Below are 18,918 nucleotides of genomic sequence, written 5' to 3'. Positions count from 1 at the left end.
AGAATTATCCCAAAAATTTTAAAGCATTATAAATTCAACAAAAATATATAAAACAAAATCAAGTTATGGTTCATATATCAACTGAATTTCTTAACTAACTAGTGGATATTTTTAATTATATTCTTTGGTGCTTCATTATAAAAACGAGTTAATTTGAATACCAACAGATATAAAAATGTTTCGTGTAAAATTATAGACTTTACTTTTGACTAAATCTTTTTATTTTTCTTCAAAATTAATGTTTATAGCAAAAAATATCGAAAATTTGACCTTGCTGTTAATTAAAATCAGTTATGTTTTTACTTTTTAAATTTTGAAAAAAAAAAATACTAAATTATTATCAATACACACCTGAGTTGAGTATGAAATTTGCTCTGCGTGATGCGATCTGTTTGTAATTTTCTATTATGATGATAAGATAATAAAACACATATCAAGAGCTTTGATAAAACAAATAAAGGCCAGAAAAGCGTGTAAACAACAACAACAACAATATCAACAAAAAAGCTACTAGCATATGAACGTTCCTTTTCCTTGCTTCGTTAGTCTAACGTGAATATCGGCTGCAGAAACGTGTCGGATTTCAATAATTAGTTAGTTAGAGAAATAAAGTTTTCAATTGTTATTGGATACGTAATTATATTAGCATTGAAATTTTGATCAATAGTTAAGAAAAGTTTGAGAATAAAAAAAGTGCATCTTTTCAACAACAACAAAAAAAAAAGAAGAAGAAACAAATAAATTGAGGTGTGGTCAAATAATTATAAATTTTAATATTTAATTATTTTTAATTCCCAAAGTGGTATTTACCTACAAGTAGTGTTTTCATGAATATGAATTAAGGAGGTAAGCCGGATTTTACAACAAATAAAAAGGTAAAAATGAAGTTCCAATTTTTGCAAAGTATTCAATTTTATCGCCCTGAAAGATTTCATAAAATTGATGAGTGAAAGTTTTTCCCTAACATCACAATCACTATTTTCAAAAGACTTTAAAAATTCTGATTTATCGGCTGTACTCATTTCAATCATCATAAACCAAAATGTTAACCTTTGTCACATCACTTAAGAAATAAAAGGTTACAAACTTTTCAAGACCATAAAGAGAAAAGAAGGTTCTTATCTCCAAATCCAGACGAAAAGTGAGAACATTATTATGTTCTCTCTATTGCTATCGTATATCGAGTCAAGATGTTTGTGATGGACATACTATACTCGAACCTACCTATGTATGTACCTATAGATATTTTTAGATACTTGAAAAAAAATATAAAAACACAATTTATAAAATCAATCTTTACTCTGTGTATTTTCCCGAACAAATAGATAAGAATATCTAAAGAATGTCTATACATTTTTTGTTATATGTATAGTAGTAAAGAATTATTGGTAGAAAAAAAATAACTATTTTATTATGTAATTAATTACTTACGTATTCTGTGTAGATACTACTTAGTCGCAAAACTAAAATCAGGTATTTAACCTTGAATACAAAATAAACGAATAGAAACAAAACTTCTCAACAATCAAGGCATTTTTTTAGAATACTTACATATCTATACTAAATGTTTTCAGAGTGATTACATCAAGGTGTAAAATTAATTAATTTAATAAAATATATATAGTGAACAGACCGAAGGGCCAGTATTGACCCCAGAGAAATTATGTAATTCTGTAAGAACAATTTTTTTAAAGGACTTTCAATAAGTCATGAAAAATAATTGCTTGATGTTGTCACCTCTAGCCTTAGTAGATGATATTGCTTTTAGTCATCTGACTAATTAAATGAACGAAACTAGAATTTAAGCTGTAGAATAAGATCTGTTTAAGGTATAAGTTGAATCTCCAACTTTGGATGTTTTTAGAACAGTCCCTGACCTCAAGCGAGTTAACATTCTTCAAATAAAACAAATCTATCGGACTTTAGAGGAATGCAATCGAGGTTAACGTTGCAATTGAAATAAATTCTGAGACATGTTGATTTTGATTATTATTTAAGTTTTTGGTCTACAAATATATTTAAGAGTTAGTTAGACAATTAGGTCCCAAGTTCTGGGAATTACATTAAATTTAAAAAAAAAGTACTATTACATTCTTTTTCAAAGAATTCTGCTCAGAGCTATCTATTCCAATAGAATTTGATAACTTAGGGAAGGTTCTACAATAGCCGTGAAATCCTTTAAACTCAAAACATCATAAATTCAATACATAAGTTAACTTACATATGTTGAGCTATGTACGAGTATTTAATAAATGTTAAGAACTATCAAAGGGAGAATGGCTGCATTGGGCCCGATCCATAGAAAATTAAACCTAATAAAAGGAACAAAAAATATAAAGCGTAAAGGCTATGTAACGTTCAATGGTCAAGGTTTAACGCGTTTAGAATTTTGCTCAAAGCCTTTATAAAAGGTGCTTTATGTGACAAAAATACATTGTAGGTAGCAAATTTAAAAAAGTATTATTTATTTATCTGTTCAACTTAATACAAGGAATATAAATTAGAAAAGGATGTGTAGGATTATTTTTGGACGCCAAATATAATAAGCTAAGGGCCCAATATAAAAAAATAAAACATGAAATAATTCAGAACCATCGGACTCGGAGGCGTAAGTAAAGTTAACTCTTAATTCTACAATTATTTCAGAGAACTTCGGAGCAAAATTTGTTTTAAGATACCTGTCAAAAATAAAACCATTACAAGTACTTAATTGCAAGTCATCGCATTTAAATTTTGTCTAAGAGAATTTACGATCAGCTGATGGGAAAACTGTCCGAATCGAAATGTCCCCAATTTGTAGGAAATCGAAGAAAAATCCTCTCCGACCGCGAAGGTTACCTCGATATATTATTAAATTATATAAAGACCCACAGAATGTTAAATTCAACTTAGGGCATAAAATAAAAATATATTGATTAAAGAAATTTGTTAGCATTGTCTCACTCTACGAGAAAATATTCAGGCAACATAATGACTTAAAAGTAAGGCAAGTTTCTAGTATCTGATTGGCCAGCTGCCAAAAATTTGCCTTCTAATTAAAGCAGCTTTATTGGAAAGTTGACTGGAAAGGTAGTCAAGAAAAATCTCCTTAACTATCAAGTCAAGTGAGCTTATGTCACAATGACAATTGATGATGATTTTTATTTCAACTGAAACATGAATTTTATTACTCCATGAATTATTTATTTTCTGCACAATTCCATTTAATCTTTTGTGTAAAAGGGTTCTTTGTCAAATTAGAAGAGAAATAAGTAATATTTTTCTACAATACAAAATACAAATCGTGATGGATTTGTAGCTTGACTGAGGAGTGTTTTGTAGACAATAATGTTTTTGATAGTTTTTGTACCAAGAACTGGAGGTAGAGGTTAGTGAAGTAAAATTCCAAGTTTAAAGATTATGACATTTGAAAAACTAACTAGTTGCCTTGGTCAAAATGTACGTTCAGAGAATGCAGTTGACTGCAAATGTAGTCCCTAATGTTGTCTGGACCTGCCCATTGTGTTAGATGCTTAAGATCTTTGCAAATACACTTTTCGTCAAGTAAATAAAAACAAACATTTTTGAAGATACTTAGTCGCAAACTTTCTTTTGTTTAATGTTTTAAGGGAAATACATTAAACAAAAGAAAGTTTGCTTATTGCATATAGGTGTACTTTTACCTCTACTTTTAATCACTTCAGAATTTTTTCTGGCATTGAATCGTATAGCCTTTAAACATAGTAACAAAATTTCGCTCACTCAACATAACTGCAGAAATTAATTCGTTGTCTTCAAATTGTTGACCACCCTTATTAGCTGTACTAACTAACTATCCCTTAAATCAGGTGAATACAGCAGCTATTGAAGAGACCAGGGCCTGATTATGAGGCTCGCGGCAGAGCGTTTTCAATTAAACCTTTCAAATCGACTCGCTTATTCCTTGTTAACGAATTGGCGGCAAAGCGAAAATAGTTCTTCCTATATTCCAGTGATGTGACACTTTTCGGTTGACTTTTGCTTCCTATATTTCAGTGATTTGACACTTTAAGTTTGAGAGCTTTCCACAAATGTTGTTTTGTTTTGATTGAATTTATGAAATTTGCGGTGATTTATTTAATAAACAATATTAAACTAGCATTCACTAAGCTAGTGGCTACATAGTCAAGGGATTCTGATTGGCTAAATCTTACTACAAAAGTAGTTAAAATTTCCCCTCCGACGTAGTGTAAAAATGTCCGCTACAAACATAGTGCACACTGGTTTTGAAGTTTCACAATCAGCTGCTCGGTAAGGACACAATTCAAAATGAAATTAATCTTTCGGTATTTAAACACAAATATTAATCAATCATATTATATCTTCTATTTGTATTTATTGAATTAAAAAAGAACAACAAAACTATTTAAAGTTCTGAAAAACAAATGGTGTCCTATTTTATATATTTGTATTTGTCATAAATACGATAGTTCCTTATTGACTATCATTGTAGTGCAATTTTGCATTCACTAGCTTTATAAATGCGCTTAATTATGGTGTATATTTATTTTGAAAGGGAGGAATTTGAGGAATCCCAGGAATCCTCAAGATTACGGGTGTCCAGGAGAATGAATGAATTTCAAAATTTAATATTTTTTATTGTGGATTGTGGATAAATTATAAGAAAATTAAAATAAAGATAACTCACATTTTCATATAATTACAATCAAGAATAAATCCAAGAAATCCAACAGTGAATAGTAATAAACCATTTCGATTGTGAATCCGCCAAAAAAAGCTGTCGGTTTTCAACTTGCCAACAAACATTATGACATTTCAAATTCGCCTTCGAATTCGCGAATCCCATAGTTAGGCCACTGCATATTTTGCCCTCCTACCGAAGGTTTTAATATGCGCTAGTGGCTTTATCATGTTTATGAGTGCAATCTTAAAAAAAAGTGTTGGACTCATCAAAGTCATTGAAATTAAAGTATTTTTATTCTGAAAAACCCAAGTAACTACTTGAAGTCTTGTAATCTTTTCTTTTTATGTCAAGTAGAAAGTTTTGTCTTAAGTTTTATTCGTTTAATATAGCTTGAGTTTTTAATAACTTTTAAAACTGTTAGACCGATATTTTGTTTCCACGAAGAATCAAAAGAACTGTATGCACATCTTAAAAATTCTAGTCTCTAAGTGGCTGTATTTCATTTAATTTTTCTTAAAATTTTCGATCAATAAAATAAGGTTTCACTGAAATCACTAAACTGATTTAAACTGTCCAGCTCTTGAAAACGCTTTTAAAAACAAAGAAACAACAAAAAAGTCGTTGCACCTATTCAGTTGATTTACAAAAAAAGCTTCTAATTTCCATATGTAACACGAAAAACGCATATGGGCGAAAAAAAAGAACTCGAAATCTCATACATTTTTTAAAATTCTTTTCTAAACATGTAAAGAGAATAGTTAGCTTCAATAGGTGGCTCAACAACTATTTATAATTGGAAAAAATGCGTAAGTACCTACCTTCAAAAATGTGTGTGTACTCAGTTGACGCGGAGTGTTGGTCATAGATGAAATTTAATTGATTTTACCAATCAACACGGATTGTGTGACAAATTAATAGAATGAAATTATTTTAAATTTAATTTTTATTAAAATTACACCTTAATCGGAACAAACGACTTCTGATTACCATGAAAACGAAAAAAACGTTTGTAAGTCAGATAGAGCATCCTCTATAACGATAGCTCAATTCGTAAAAAAAAACAACATTAGAAATAACCATTCCATTCGTAAACTGAAGAATGTGCTTACGTTAAATCAAAGGAAGCCTGTACCTTACTATTAAAAAAAATACTTAGCCAAGATTTTTAGCGATCGAAAAAAAATAATAAGAAAGTAAGTGACGCAAATTATGATTTTCAACCTTAAGACCTCCCTCATAAACTAAAGCTTAGATCCGCTAATTTACATTTAAACATATTAAAAACAAGAAAACATTAAGTAAATATTATTTATGTAAGTATCCTTGAAAATGTAAACGATCCATAAACATCATATGTACATATTTATTTTTATATTCAACAATTAAAAGTTTTCTATTGACACTTAAACAAACACTACCCTTTAACTGATTGTTTAATTTCAAAACAAAACTAATAAGCTGACTGATCACTGAACGATTATATTGGTTTGAAAAAAAAATTAATTGTTTGGTTAAGCTTGCTTGGGTGTCTTTAAACTAAGCTGCTCTACAATTTTAATGTTAAACGTTTCATTATTCAACTCAACTCTACTCAATACAATTAATATTAGGCTTTGTCACGATCATCACTCAAAAATCAGGAACGACGAGCTTTTTGTCAAAAAATAGTTTAAATTTCAGCTTAATAAACAATACATTTTACGTTCGAACCATTAACGAAGATATTCAGTACTCAAAAACTGTACGGCTTTGAACCACATGGGCTAGTTCATGCAATTAAGTCGTGCATAATATACTTTAACAGTGATTTATTCAAAAAGAAAACTGCTTTTCCCCATAGCCAAGTTTTTAATTACATTCTATCAGGGGCCCTCATCAATATATTTTTAAGACGAATATGCTTCATTACTTTATCAATATAAAACCTCCCACTCCAGAAAAAAAACTCTATTTAATTTTAACATTTAAGAAAACACGTACCTAAGTAGGTATACGCAACCAATAACTCTCAAGTGCGTAATAATTTATTAGATTACACATGTAAAAGTTACAACTCTCTAACGATGCAGCTTTTTTTTTAGACAGGGTGAACCACCACGAACAGTAGCTTAACAACAATATAACTTTCCACCCAGACCGGTCGGTCCCTAGGTACATAGCTGCTCGTTATGCACACCAACTTGGTAGAAGTAACTTTACACCTGTGCGTGCTATACCTTGTTATTGACTTAAATACTTAAATCTCTTCCTAGCTTGATGTTGAAGTAGAAGTAGGAAAAATGCTGTGCAGAGAAACCAATTCAATATAACAACATTTTTGTTTGCACGATAATGCAAGTGCAACTAATAGAAATTGGTGGGGAATATAATTTAAGCGACTTATTAATTAATTTATTAATTAACTAATACTTTTATACATCCTTGTTTATTTACTGGGAATAATACAAAAGAAACCACTTTCGACGATTTTTTTTTAACTTCCTTATTTGTATTATATTTGTTTTGGGGAAAACTAAATTAATGGAAATTTCACCCAAAAATTATTATATCTTTTCCAAGCCTTTACGTTTCATTTTAAGCCCATATTAAGTATTGTGTTAGACAAAGATTTAAGTTCTTAGATAATCTTGATTATAGCTCAAGAGAAAGAATGAAAATTGAAGCGAAATGTGCAAAACAAACAATTAAGCCAAGGTTATTTTTTTTTTAATTTTCAAAGCAAAATAAATTACTTCAAGTTTTTCATACAAACATATTTACATACATATGTATACAAATTATACAAAGTTTACATAAAAAGATAAATGTAAGTAGGTAATATGAAAATAAAAATAATAACCATCTCTACTTTGTTATCTCTCTTTACAGATATAAGTCAAATAAACAAATCTGCACTCATATTATGCTTTATAATGAAAGAAGATTCACTATCTTGAACTGAGATTACACATTTTGTCGGTCAAAAAGAGGCCACCTAGAAAGGAATTGTTTTCATATTTATCTAAATACATCACATCGTTTAAACTTTCTATGACAATGAAGAATGGATTTTCTACTATTAACCGATTGCTTGGCAAGCATAAAGAATGTAAGTGATATATTTTAAAAGATTTTGTGTAAATATTTATTTGATTTTAAATCTTTTTATCAGCAAACAGCAACTTATCGAGGTCATCAACAAATTTGAGCGTCACCAAATCCACTGTAAATATCAACGAGTCTAGTCAAGTACATCAAAATAGGATTACGCCTTTACCGATAGCCACAAGCAATGCTCCGTTCGAGCAGACATTTCGCATTACTGTCTTGTTGCCCAGGGACCAGCTTTATGTGGCACGTCTTGGGGCAAAAGTCTTGCTGCACAAACTCCTACAATTGGTATGTGAGAATAAACAACTGGACCCGGACAAATACGAGTTCCAGCACCCAGGTTAGTTTACAAAGCAGGTCTTTTCACACACGAAAACAATTTTAAGTTAAAAGATTCAGCCTTCCAATAACTTTGAATTTTTTGATTTTTTTTTTCTAGCTGATCCTAGTCAAATTTTTAGTTGTGATCTTACAATCGGAGCGGTAGGACTTTCAGAAATTCGTTTGTGCAACAAATCAGATAACAACGACGGCGCTTCTAGACGAAACTCATTTTCTTCATCGAAGTTTAGCAGAAATTCCAAAAACATATCCAATACGCCAAGTTTGTACAGTTCAAGGAACTCACTCAATTCAATTAGTTCATCCGGCATTGACTCCAACTTTCGGCAATTCCCATCGGAATCAGCAACTCCGAAACATTTGGCACCAGTCATACCAGCTCGGAAAAAGCGACTAGCACCAAGGCCACCGAGTCAAAATTTATCTACTGATAACGAAGTAGTTTTCCGAACAAAAACAAGTAGTGAATTGTCAATAAACATCGATAAGGAAGATACACAACATCGAAGTCTCAATTCAGAACAGAATTTAGGTCGTACATCAGAACAGAGGATCAGCGAAGAATTGAATAAAAATATTCTTTCAATTGACTGCAATGGGAATACCAAAGGAACATTACAAAAGAACGGAAACTGCATAACTCAATGCCAAGAGGCAAGCAGTGAACCATTGGCGCCAAGTATTGAAGTAGTATCCAGCGAATCTTTTAATTCTCATACCAGCATTGAAAATATTTCAACTCTTAACCAACCAGAGCCATCGCCACGACGAAAAATCCAGACACTACCGAAAAAACCAGTTCCAGTGGCTCCACCAAGGTCGACTAAATCTCCAACCGAAAAGATCAATGACACACACTTTGAAGAAAATGTGTCTAATGGTTTGTCCACATTAAAAGTTCGACCTATTGCTCTGCCAAGGTCAATATCTTCAAGTAGTCTTATTTCTGAACCCGGAGAACAGAACGGTGTAAATTCGAAAAATAAATCCGAAATTGTTGGAAGTCTGAGTACGACTCCAGAACCGAGTTTACTTTTACAACCTCCGGATGATAGATCTACTCCTGCCGAAAGCACCAATTCACCGTCAAAAGGGCCTGTTCTAGATGACGGAGAGGAAATCATTGATCAATCATGGAACTCTTCATCTACGCAAAGTTTAGAAAGAAAAGACAAGTTGTTTGTTGAATCAAGCTCTGAAGATGATGAAATGGTCAAGGTTTATGATCTGAAGCTTGGAAAGACCATTGTGAAAAGTTTGTCCAATCATAAAACATCTGAAGTACTCGATACGTTTTTGCCACCTAATAACTTCGAACAAAAGATTCAACCCAGTTCATCTCCCTGCCCACAAGAGATTGTTAATTCATCAAAAATTGCTGATGTTAATGAAAAACAGGTGGTAGCTGAAGTAAGTAAGCCTAACTCCCCAGAACTCAATTATTCGTCATCATTGGAACACAACCAGGTTGTTAGTCTAGTTGAGAGTCCAGAGTCGTCGTTTGTACCAAGCAGTAAAATGGAGAACCAAGACAAACTTATAGTCGAAGACAAGCTTAACAAACACATGGAGGAACAACAAAAGGTTGAGGATGTAAATATCAAATGTGAAAATCGTCCACATCAGTCTGTAGTTGAAAAGCCAGAACCAGAGGAAGTTAGAAAAGTTACGGTCAACTCTGAAGACCTCACACAAAAAAACCTGTTGAGTCAGCTCCCCGAAGAGCCAATACCAACAAAAACAAATCAAACAATCGAAAGCGCAGTTGAAAAACAAGTGCCCAAGATAACAAATGACAGGATCACTACCTCCATTCAAGTAACTGGTAAACAAGAGCCCTTGATAAGCACATTGGAGCGATTGGTAGATGACGAAGAGATACAAGACCAAGACGAGAACAACTTTAAAACAACTTCTATACAAACAAAACCTGCAATACAAACAAAACCAGCAGTTCCAATTAAATCAGCTTTAGCAACTCGGAGCTCTTCATTTTTGTCGCTAGCTCAACTAGATTCAAACAATCAGCGAAATTACACCGAAACAGACGAATATTTTAGCCACCGCCGAAGATCGTCAAGTGAACTCAGTATTGGCGAATCCCCAAGCCTCCAGAGCTTAGGAGTGATCAAATCTATTCTGAATTTAAGAAAGAACAGTCTTAACGGCAACAACGAGGAATCAAATCGATCCCCTCCAACCGAATGTGATATCCAACCAATGGAAGAACCATCACCAAAGAGTAATAATATATTAAAAAGAAATAAACTGAATCAAACAGGTGAAACAGAAAAAATCTACCGGTATTCGGGGCCACCTAATATACATTTTTCTACTTGGAGTGACCGGCCCAAGGTCCAGGTTTTAATTAAAAACGAACAAGACTGCGTTGTTGATGGAAGTAAAGGCGGCAGCGGAAACGGAAGGGGCAGTGTCCAAAACACCACCAGCACTGTAAATAGAGGTGATTTTGCGCTGCAAAGGAATAATCAAAGATTTAGTACTAGTCCAGTATCGATGGAATATGTTAAAAACACCAACGGAAAGGAAACACTTAAAGAAACTACATCCAACTATTCGATCGGAAGAGAGGTGACTAAATCACAGACTACAATCACTCCCAAATTTGTTTTGGGCGCTCGAACGTCCAACCAATGGCCGGTTGCATCAGCAACTTCGAATGGATCAACGCACAATAGTCGCCCCCTAAGCCAGCCCCCTCTATACAGATCGACATCAATAACAAGGATTATATCAGAACCTCCTGTGATCAAGCAAACGCAACCTGCCTTCGGACAGGGTACCTTGCGCAAAACCGGTTTCAAAGAGAAAATTGTACCTTCGCAAGATATCGATACAAATACTGATGTTGATGTCGATGTCTCAAAAACAACTCCCTTCGCCCTTAAAAACCAAATAAACCCACAAACCACACCAAAAATTACTAAAACTAACATCAATGTCCGAACAGAAGCGTCAGCGTCCTCGTCCTCGTTGTCGTCGCCTGTTTCGACTGTTCCCGAAGCACCTCCACCACCAATTATTCGAGCAGTTGTTACAAAACAAAAATCAAATAATAGAACACAGATATCGTTGAACACAGTAGATCCTAGAGATCAATTGCTTTCGGCAATACGCAGTTTTAAACGAGACGAACTTAAGAATGCAAATATTTAATGAATTAATAAATATGACTGGTTGATATTGTTAATTTGTGTCTATTTTATGTTTACCTTAGTCTAGTATTTCAATATTTTTTAGGAATATGATGTATTTGTGGATATTTACTAAATATTCAATTGAAAACCAAACAATTTTAAAGTAAACCAAACGGATATAAATATATGTACATAAATAAAAAGAGGTTTTTGTGGGCGAGTAATCGGAGATGGAGTGACCTATTATTTGTATGCCCAATGTGCACGGCTAATTTCAAAAAGCACTTTTCATAACAAGAATTACTCTTATATACTTTTGCCATCCCTTACAAAAGGCAGTACCTATGTAAAAAACTTAAGACTTATCATGACGATTCCAAAGAGTTTTCAGAAAATTGCAGCAAGGATAGCTAAAAACAAGTTAAAAAAAACGTTCACTCGTTCACTTATTCTTTAAACTTAAATTTTGTTCATGCTTTTAAAACCTTATTTCTGTACTCTCCGAAAATTTAAAACTCGATTGATTTTCAATTAAATTCTTCATCAAGTTCTAAATTGTAAGAATTCTGATTAAGATCTTAGTTTCAGTTGAAACTACTACGATTTATTACACTTTCAATTCAAAGGAGCGGGGTAGAGGGGTAGTCTAGGAAATTAGAACTCGGTCCATCAATATTTGTATTCATTCCAAACGATCTGATTCTTATTTAAGATTACATTTTTGGGATACATTTCAAATTATGTTGGAAACGTATTTAAAATGCAACATTTAGCTATTCATTTTTTTAACGTTGTTTTTACGCAAGTGGTTGTGAACACTCTTACTCGTATAATGATTACACACTGAACGGGTAATTAGGAAAGGCACATTGATTTGAAATGTCTGCAAATTGTAATGAGTGGGAAATATTGATGCAGTTAAATTATTTTTAAAAGGAATATCTGTACAGTACGTAACAGTACGTCCCAAATCGGACTCAAGGGTACTGATAATTGTTATTTGATTGAAGGACTGACTATTTCATTAGAAGATAAATAAATGATAGTCATGAGTCCATGCGGCAGTGTTGACTTATCATTTTTACAACTCTCTTCTTAATTATATCCAAAACTCTTTACTTTACTTTATTGAATCACCAGCTTAAATATGCGATACTTAAGGGTTTCCAGACAAAACAAAAGCTTTGACAATTATAGCCAAACCAGAAGGGATCACTCGACAAAATCTAAAAACGATAAGTGCAGATAAACTTCATGTGTTTTTTAAGATGACAGACCATTGGAAATTGTGTATTTTCAAAACCAAACATAGCGCTCATTTGACCATTTATTGTGTTCAAAAACGTAATAAGCTACAATTGACATTATATCGGCGAGCACCACCAGGGTTGTGACCTTGTGTAAATTTGTGCAGCCCTAAAATAAACGGACTGCACAGCTTGTGTAACACAAAAAAAAACAATACAAATTTAATAAACTAAACTGTTTGAATTTTAACCATTTGTAAAATTTTATTTCAAAGGTAAACCGAGAGTTGTCAAGAGATGACCGTTAGTACAATTGTTGACTCTAACATACACTTAGAGTATCAAGAAATGCGAGCAATATGTATTTTTTATTTCAAAGTTGTTGAAATCATCTGTAAATTCTTGATGTTTAATTGGTTGCGATTCTTTTCTTATTTCATAGTTTTTAAATTTGTTCAATTAACTTACCAGATTAATATGTATGTACATACATTTGTACGTACTTTTGAAAAACGCTTTATTGGTTGCTTATTCATTTCAATCCATTATTAATTTTAGGTTTTCTTGAAATTTGTTGTTCTTGAAACTAAAAAAAAAATAAAACCAAAACTGTTTCTAGAAGCAACTTAATTTTTACCACTTAGATTGATATGGTCGTAAGGGCGGTAGAAAGCTTCGCAAATACTTTCAACAATCGAACGAGCCCATTCCATAGAAAATCTTAACGAAACTAGCAATCGTCCTCGACAATCATCTCAACCTGAATGGGTCTTTTTAATTAATGAATATGACACATATAATATTTTTATTACGTTTAAGTCATGAAAAAAGCATATAAACAATTTTTTGATTAAATAAAGTTAAACACTAAAAATGCTCACATTTTCCCAGTTATTGCACTTCGTATTTCATTGAGCACCATAGATGCAATAACCATTTTCTCACAATTGACCAAAATCAATATTTCGTTTTGGAGCAGCTCAAGTGAAATAAGTACTAAACTCTTAGAGGATATTGTTTGCCCAACGAAATATACAAAATCGGGATTGGAGCAATTGATGTTGGCTACATTTAGCTTCTGGAAAACTTTCGTTTTAAGAGCATTTATGTCGTCAGTGGTCTGGCGCGGCACTTTACATTGATGTTCGTTCATGCCACGTAGTTTTTGACGTTCTTCACGGAAGTAATCCTCGTCAATGTGAATCGATCGAATCAACTCTCCAATGGGTGCTTTGAGGCAAATCTTGGAATTTCCTTTGTTCGATTGAATTTCAAGTTCGACAACTTGAGTTGAATCCTTACAGTCGATGCCCAGAACACGAGTGGCACTTTTTTGCGGCTGAAGACTTAGAATTGGATCGAATTCGTTTATATTCATCCCTGAAGGAAGTAACTTCGGTGGAGAGATGTGAATATTGGTAATTTCTTCGTTGGAATGGTTTGTAAAAATAAGTTCAATTGAGACCATGCAGGAAGAGAAAATGTGCTGCGAACGAGTAAAACGAAAAGTAACACTGAGTCCGTTTCCGGATAGTTTATTAAGCAATGCGGTATGCTTTTGATTAATAAAAGACGGACCGATAAGGTCGATACGGTCGATTGGAGCAAGGGAATTATTGCCACCTCCCGGGGTACCTATAGAAAAACTCAAAATTAAGCGAAAAGTGAATTTTAAATTATTCCGTTACCTGGAGGCAAAAATCCACCATGTGATGGAGTCATAATTGCACCTCCTGCTGGAACGTCACTCAAATCGAGGAGGAGATCTAAATCACTTGCTGGTTTTGTCGTCTGTGTAGTTGGTGGAGTTTCATTTGCTTTTTCAGTTTCACTTTCTGATTCCGACTCTGAACTGCTCTTCTCTGAGGACGAAGAATCATCCGAACTTGATTGACTATTACTGCTAGCGCTTGTCGACGAATTATCACCTGCATCGGAATCTGCATCGGAAGTTTTATATTTAGCATTGGCTGTTTTGTCATCAACTACATCCCCTTCAGCAGAAGATTCATCACTCGAACTATACTCATCCGATTCTGAAGATTCCAAATTATTCTCTTTTTTGTTTGCTGCCGAGTATTTACCGACCTCGCTGACGACCTCTTGAGATGCATTATGTTGAGAATGCATCTCGTCGTCAAAGGGTACAGTATTCCGGAGCGATGAATCCGAGGCAATTCGCGGAAAGTCAGATAAGTCTCTGTAGCCGTTCGCACGCATATTTAAGTAGTGCGACAACGATCCAAGTTGAAAATGATCCCTCCCTTGGTATTTTCCCTCCAATGCCGGAGCAGGCTTTGGAGAAAGAAAGATACTATGTGCATTTTTAGAGAATATCGAGGTGAGTTCATCGGCCGGTAAAATTATCTGTCGCAAAAACCTAGCCCTGTCGCGAACATCGTAATTGGAATCATAACGCGCCAATGTGAACACATATTGACACAGCAAAGAGGTCTGCTCGGGATTGACCAAAAAAAGTTTCATGCTCAAATTGATTGCTTGCAGTTTAACAACGTCTTCCTTAAATGGTTAATACAAAATTGAAGTAGGATTTAAATTATTACTTTTTTAAAGAAACTTTCAGATCTAGTATTCTTTACCTCATCGCAGAAAGTTTTGGCACACTTTCTAAGAACATCTGGTGCAATTTTGGGAACTTTTTCATTGTATTCACCGATAAGCCAGAGAATTGAAGCACGTGCAGCTGGCACGGTTATAAAGTCAAGAAGACCGGCCATCTGCGAGATTATTTCAAAATGTTCAGCAGCTTTGGTCTGCAATAGCATCTTGATGACAACAACGCTTTCAGCAACAATATGTTCTAAGAAAAAACAACAATTGATTGAGAACTGTCATTCATTCCAACCTTGGTCTTGTAAGACATCAGTCATTCGAATAATTTACTATTATTCCAACCACCAATGATTTTCACTTCTCTTACCATCTTTGTTCGACAGTAGATGCACTAACCCACTTAGACAAGTGTCAGTAACCTCCTTAATGGACGCAGCACACCGTCCGATAGCTTGAATCGTAGCTGCCACAAAAACCCGATCACTGCTATTTATGTAAGTCTGGAATTCTCTTAAGAGCATTGCAGTATTAGTAACAGAAGCCAAATTAGTCAATATCTCGAGCTTTAACAGCATAATGTGAGTTGAGTCACTGGTGCGAACGAAGAACGACTTTAAGTAAGGCTCGAAAATAGATTTGCGCTTTGTTGACATCGAAGCTATGCAAGTAAGCACAATGCTCTGCACTTCCTTGTGCCCACGAAGAAGACGAATAAGCGATTGGGCAATGATATTCACTTCCGTGTGCGGAGCAATGTGATGATAGAGCTGAGCCACAGCCATGACCACTGATGCGTTGCGACTCTGCAACAGTGGCTTCGCCTGACGCAACAACATACGGTGATCCAGATCCAATGAACACACAGATTGCTTTGACGATGATCGTCGTTTTTTCTTCTTATCGTCATCCGTTGAATTCTCATCGCCATCGTTGTAGTCATAAAATTTTTCCGAATTTTCTTCGACACCATCTTTGAAGTTTTCACCCGCATTTGGATTGGTGAACTGTGTGCGCGCATATCGGGTGAGCATGTTTATGATAATCACTTGTCCCCATTCGTCTACATCCACCAGAAGATTGCAAAGCTTACGAAAGTTTTTGTGAATAAGGTCGACACGTTCCGGACAGACTTCCTCGAAAGCCATAACAGCTGATCCCACTACCAAAGTTGTACGGTCGGATAGAAGTTTCTCTATTATAATAACCAGCTCATCCTTCTGCTCGGGATCCAAAGAATAGAGTTTTGGAATGGCATGGGCTGCGGTTTTCCTCACATAGGGACTCATATCCGATGAAGAATCTCGAATGGCCAACATGACTATCGGCACAATCATCTGAACTCGAATGCTAGAAAGCACCCTGAGAGCACTAGCCCGAATCAATTGATTTGGATCTTTTAGACCTCGTTGAAAGGTGCTTATCGACAGAAGCACTAGATCTTGTTGTTCTTCAGCATATCTCACCAAATAAACATAGACAAGTTTTTTTACCTCGATATTTTTGGACACAACATTCTTTACAACGGACGGAAAGAGATCCGAGGCATTTCGACCTCTGGCCAACATACTTATGATTCTCTTCATAGCTTCCAGCTTTAAGCCATCTTTATTGCTGTCCAACATCTGTTTTAAGTCATCGTGTTTTTTATAGTCGGTGTTGAAAAAACCACCCGATGCTGGATCAGCTCCAAATTCGACATCCAAACCCATTTGAGGGCGTTCACCGTAGGAAAAATTCGACGATTGCTGCATCACACTCATTCTAACGGGTGATCCAGATGAGAACATTCCCTATTGCCTGATGGCGAGTTTTAATTTGTAGATCAACACTCTTTGTTTGATTTTACTTATACTTTGGTATAGTTTCACTTCTTCACTGAACTAACTTTGGATTTATATATTTTTCCTGCTTTCCCGATGTCTGATTTCAGACTTGTCAGCTTGTCACCACGTCGAGGAATACAAACAGAAGAGTGACCACATAAAAACGCAAAGGGAATGTCCAAGGAATATCGAAATAAAAAGAAAGTCAAATTATTATGACGTCAAACCGTGTTGCAGATACAAACAGAAAACTGTCAAAAGGCTGAATCAAAAACACTCTAGTAAAGATATAAATCCTTCGTACGTATCACCCTCCAAAACCCATTTGTTTACATTGTTGTATTTGTAATGTGAACGAATTCAACGAGAAAAATTGACGTGTTTTCACGCATACATAGACACACTTCCTGAGGTTTTTGGGGAAATTTAATAAATAAGAGGAGAAATTACACGCACACTATGAAAAAGTTTATGAGGTTGATTTCCGGTTTAGCTTGTAGGCAAACCAAGATGTCTACCGGGGATTTATATCTTTATATAGAGTGTTTTTGGGCTGAATATTTTGTTGTTAGGCTGAAACTACACTTGGAACTTTGTTGCTAGCAATATATACAAGCTTTCCCTTTAACCAAAAGGGATAAAGGAAAGACTTCATGCAGCCTTATTGTGAGTTTAGCCCGGAAAACATTCACCCGAAATATTTTTGTTCGCCCGGAATTTAAGAAGCTATTGCGAGTTTCGCCCGAATAGAATTTCAGTTCCGTTTGAGAACTAGGGTTTAGTGACTGACAACTCTCAACCATTCCTGTGTGAGAGTACTGTTGTCAGGGATGGAAGGGACAGTTTTAAGTCGAATCCGAACGGTAAATTTAAGAAAGCACTTATCATGACAAGAATTACTCTAGGAGAGTTTGTCAATTCCTCGCAAGAGGCAGTGCATGTGAAAAAAAAACTTTAGGTGGCATAGGCAGGACCTCTCGCATGACAGTCCATCGCACTAACCAATATAATCTTAACAAAAAACCCTATAAAAAGCGGGTATATATAACAATCCTCTAAGAAAAACAGTAGCCGAAGTAGTTAACGGGCCGTCTTAGGCTTCCGAGATCATAGGGGTCCGGAGTTGCAATCTCGTCAACTGCCGAAATTCAAATATTTTTCTTACGTTATTTAAATTAAATCAAATTATTTTGTATTACTTTGCATTCGGAAGGAAACCGAAAAAACTTGTAATTTAAACATAACAATATAAAATAAAGCTTATTTTAAAATTGAATTGGTTTTTCGACGTTTTCTATAAAAACAAATAATAAAGCAACAACAATATTGTAACAGACACTGGGCGCCATTCATGTTTTTTTTAGAAAATAACACTAAAAAATAAACAATCCGGAACTCTCATATCAATGACAAATGCAAATATACAACTTAAAAAATATTTATGTTTTGAGAACTTTAAATATTTTGTTTGTTCTTAAATTAAACAAAATCTAATAAGATAGAATATGAGTAATTCATATTTGTATTTAAATATTGAATGATTTATTTCATTTTGAATCCTTGTCTTTTCCGAGCAGCTGATTGTGAAACGTCAAAATCAGTGTGCAATAACTTTGTAGCTGAAAATTGTACACTACGTCATAGGGGAAGTTTCAACTCATTTTGTAGTTTCATTTAGCCAATCAGAATACCTTGGCTACGTAGCCGCTAGTTTAGTGAATGTCCCGCTGTTGAGTGTTAAACAAATTTAATTCTAATTATAATAATCCAAGAACAAACTATGTAATTTAAGTACATATGCATATGTACCTACCTACATACATAAATATTACTTACGACGACAAAAGAAAGGAGGGCTAGTTATAGTATTTCTTACGTATAATATGAATTAACTATTACTTTAGGTGTACCATTCCACTTTTTAAAACAAAAATTTCATCAAAATCAAGACTGTTCTGATTTATCTAGATTTTTCACCTTTTCCAAAGCAGCCCTATTGATAAATAACGATAATCTACTTA

At 34.1% G+C, this 18,918-nt stretch overlaps 2 protein-coding genes across 5 annotated transcripts in view; one reads left to right on the top strand and one right to left on the bottom strand.

Moving 5' to 3' along the window:
* LOC129953769 (uncharacterized) overlaps nt 1–11,306 on the top strand; it is a 28,339-nt gene extending 17,033 nt beyond the window's left edge. For 2 of the 4 annotated variants that reach the window (XM_056067220.1, XM_056067222.1), the window contains exons 2-4: nt 7,532–7,751; nt 7,815–8,093; nt 8,193–11,306. In XM_056067220.1, coding sequence (XP_055923195.1) covers nt 7,694–7,751; nt 7,815–8,093; nt 8,193–11,272 — 3,417 coding nt within the window. In that variant the 5' untranslated portion in view covers nt 7,532–7,693 and the 3' untranslated portion in view covers nt 11,273–11,306. Of the gene's footprint in view, nt 1–554; nt 847–7,531; nt 7,752–7,814; nt 8,094–8,192 lie in introns of those variants that run through there. The other 2 variants (XM_056067221.1, XM_056067224.1) reach the window with 2 other exon arrangements.
* A 1,806-nt stretch (nt 11,307–13,112) lies between these two features.
* LOC129938675 (AP-3 complex subunit beta-2) lies at nt 13,113–17,065 on the bottom strand. Its single transcript, XM_056046356.1, has 4 exons — nt 15,442–17,065; nt 15,101–15,321; nt 14,189–15,020; nt 13,113–14,135 (listed from the first exon to the last, which is right to left on the bottom strand). The coding sequence occupies exons 1-4, from the start codon at nt 16,859–16,861 to the stop codon at nt 13,378–13,380; spliced, it is 3,231 nt and encodes a 1,076-aa protein (XP_055902331.1). The 5' UTR covers nt 16,862–17,065; the 3' UTR covers nt 13,113–13,377.
* Between the last annotated feature and the right edge of the window lie 1,853 nt (nt 17,066–18,918).

Source organism: Eupeodes corollae, chromosome 1 (assembly GCF_945859685.1).
Source record: "Eupeodes corollae chromosome 1, idEupCoro1.1, whole genome shotgun sequence".
In the NCBI taxonomy this organism is placed as follows: Eukaryota; Metazoa; Arthropoda; class Insecta; order Diptera; family Syrphidae; genus Eupeodes; species Eupeodes corollae.
The sequence above is the reverse complement of the archived record's forward strand: the minus strand, read 5'-3'. Positions and strand labels throughout refer to the sequence as shown.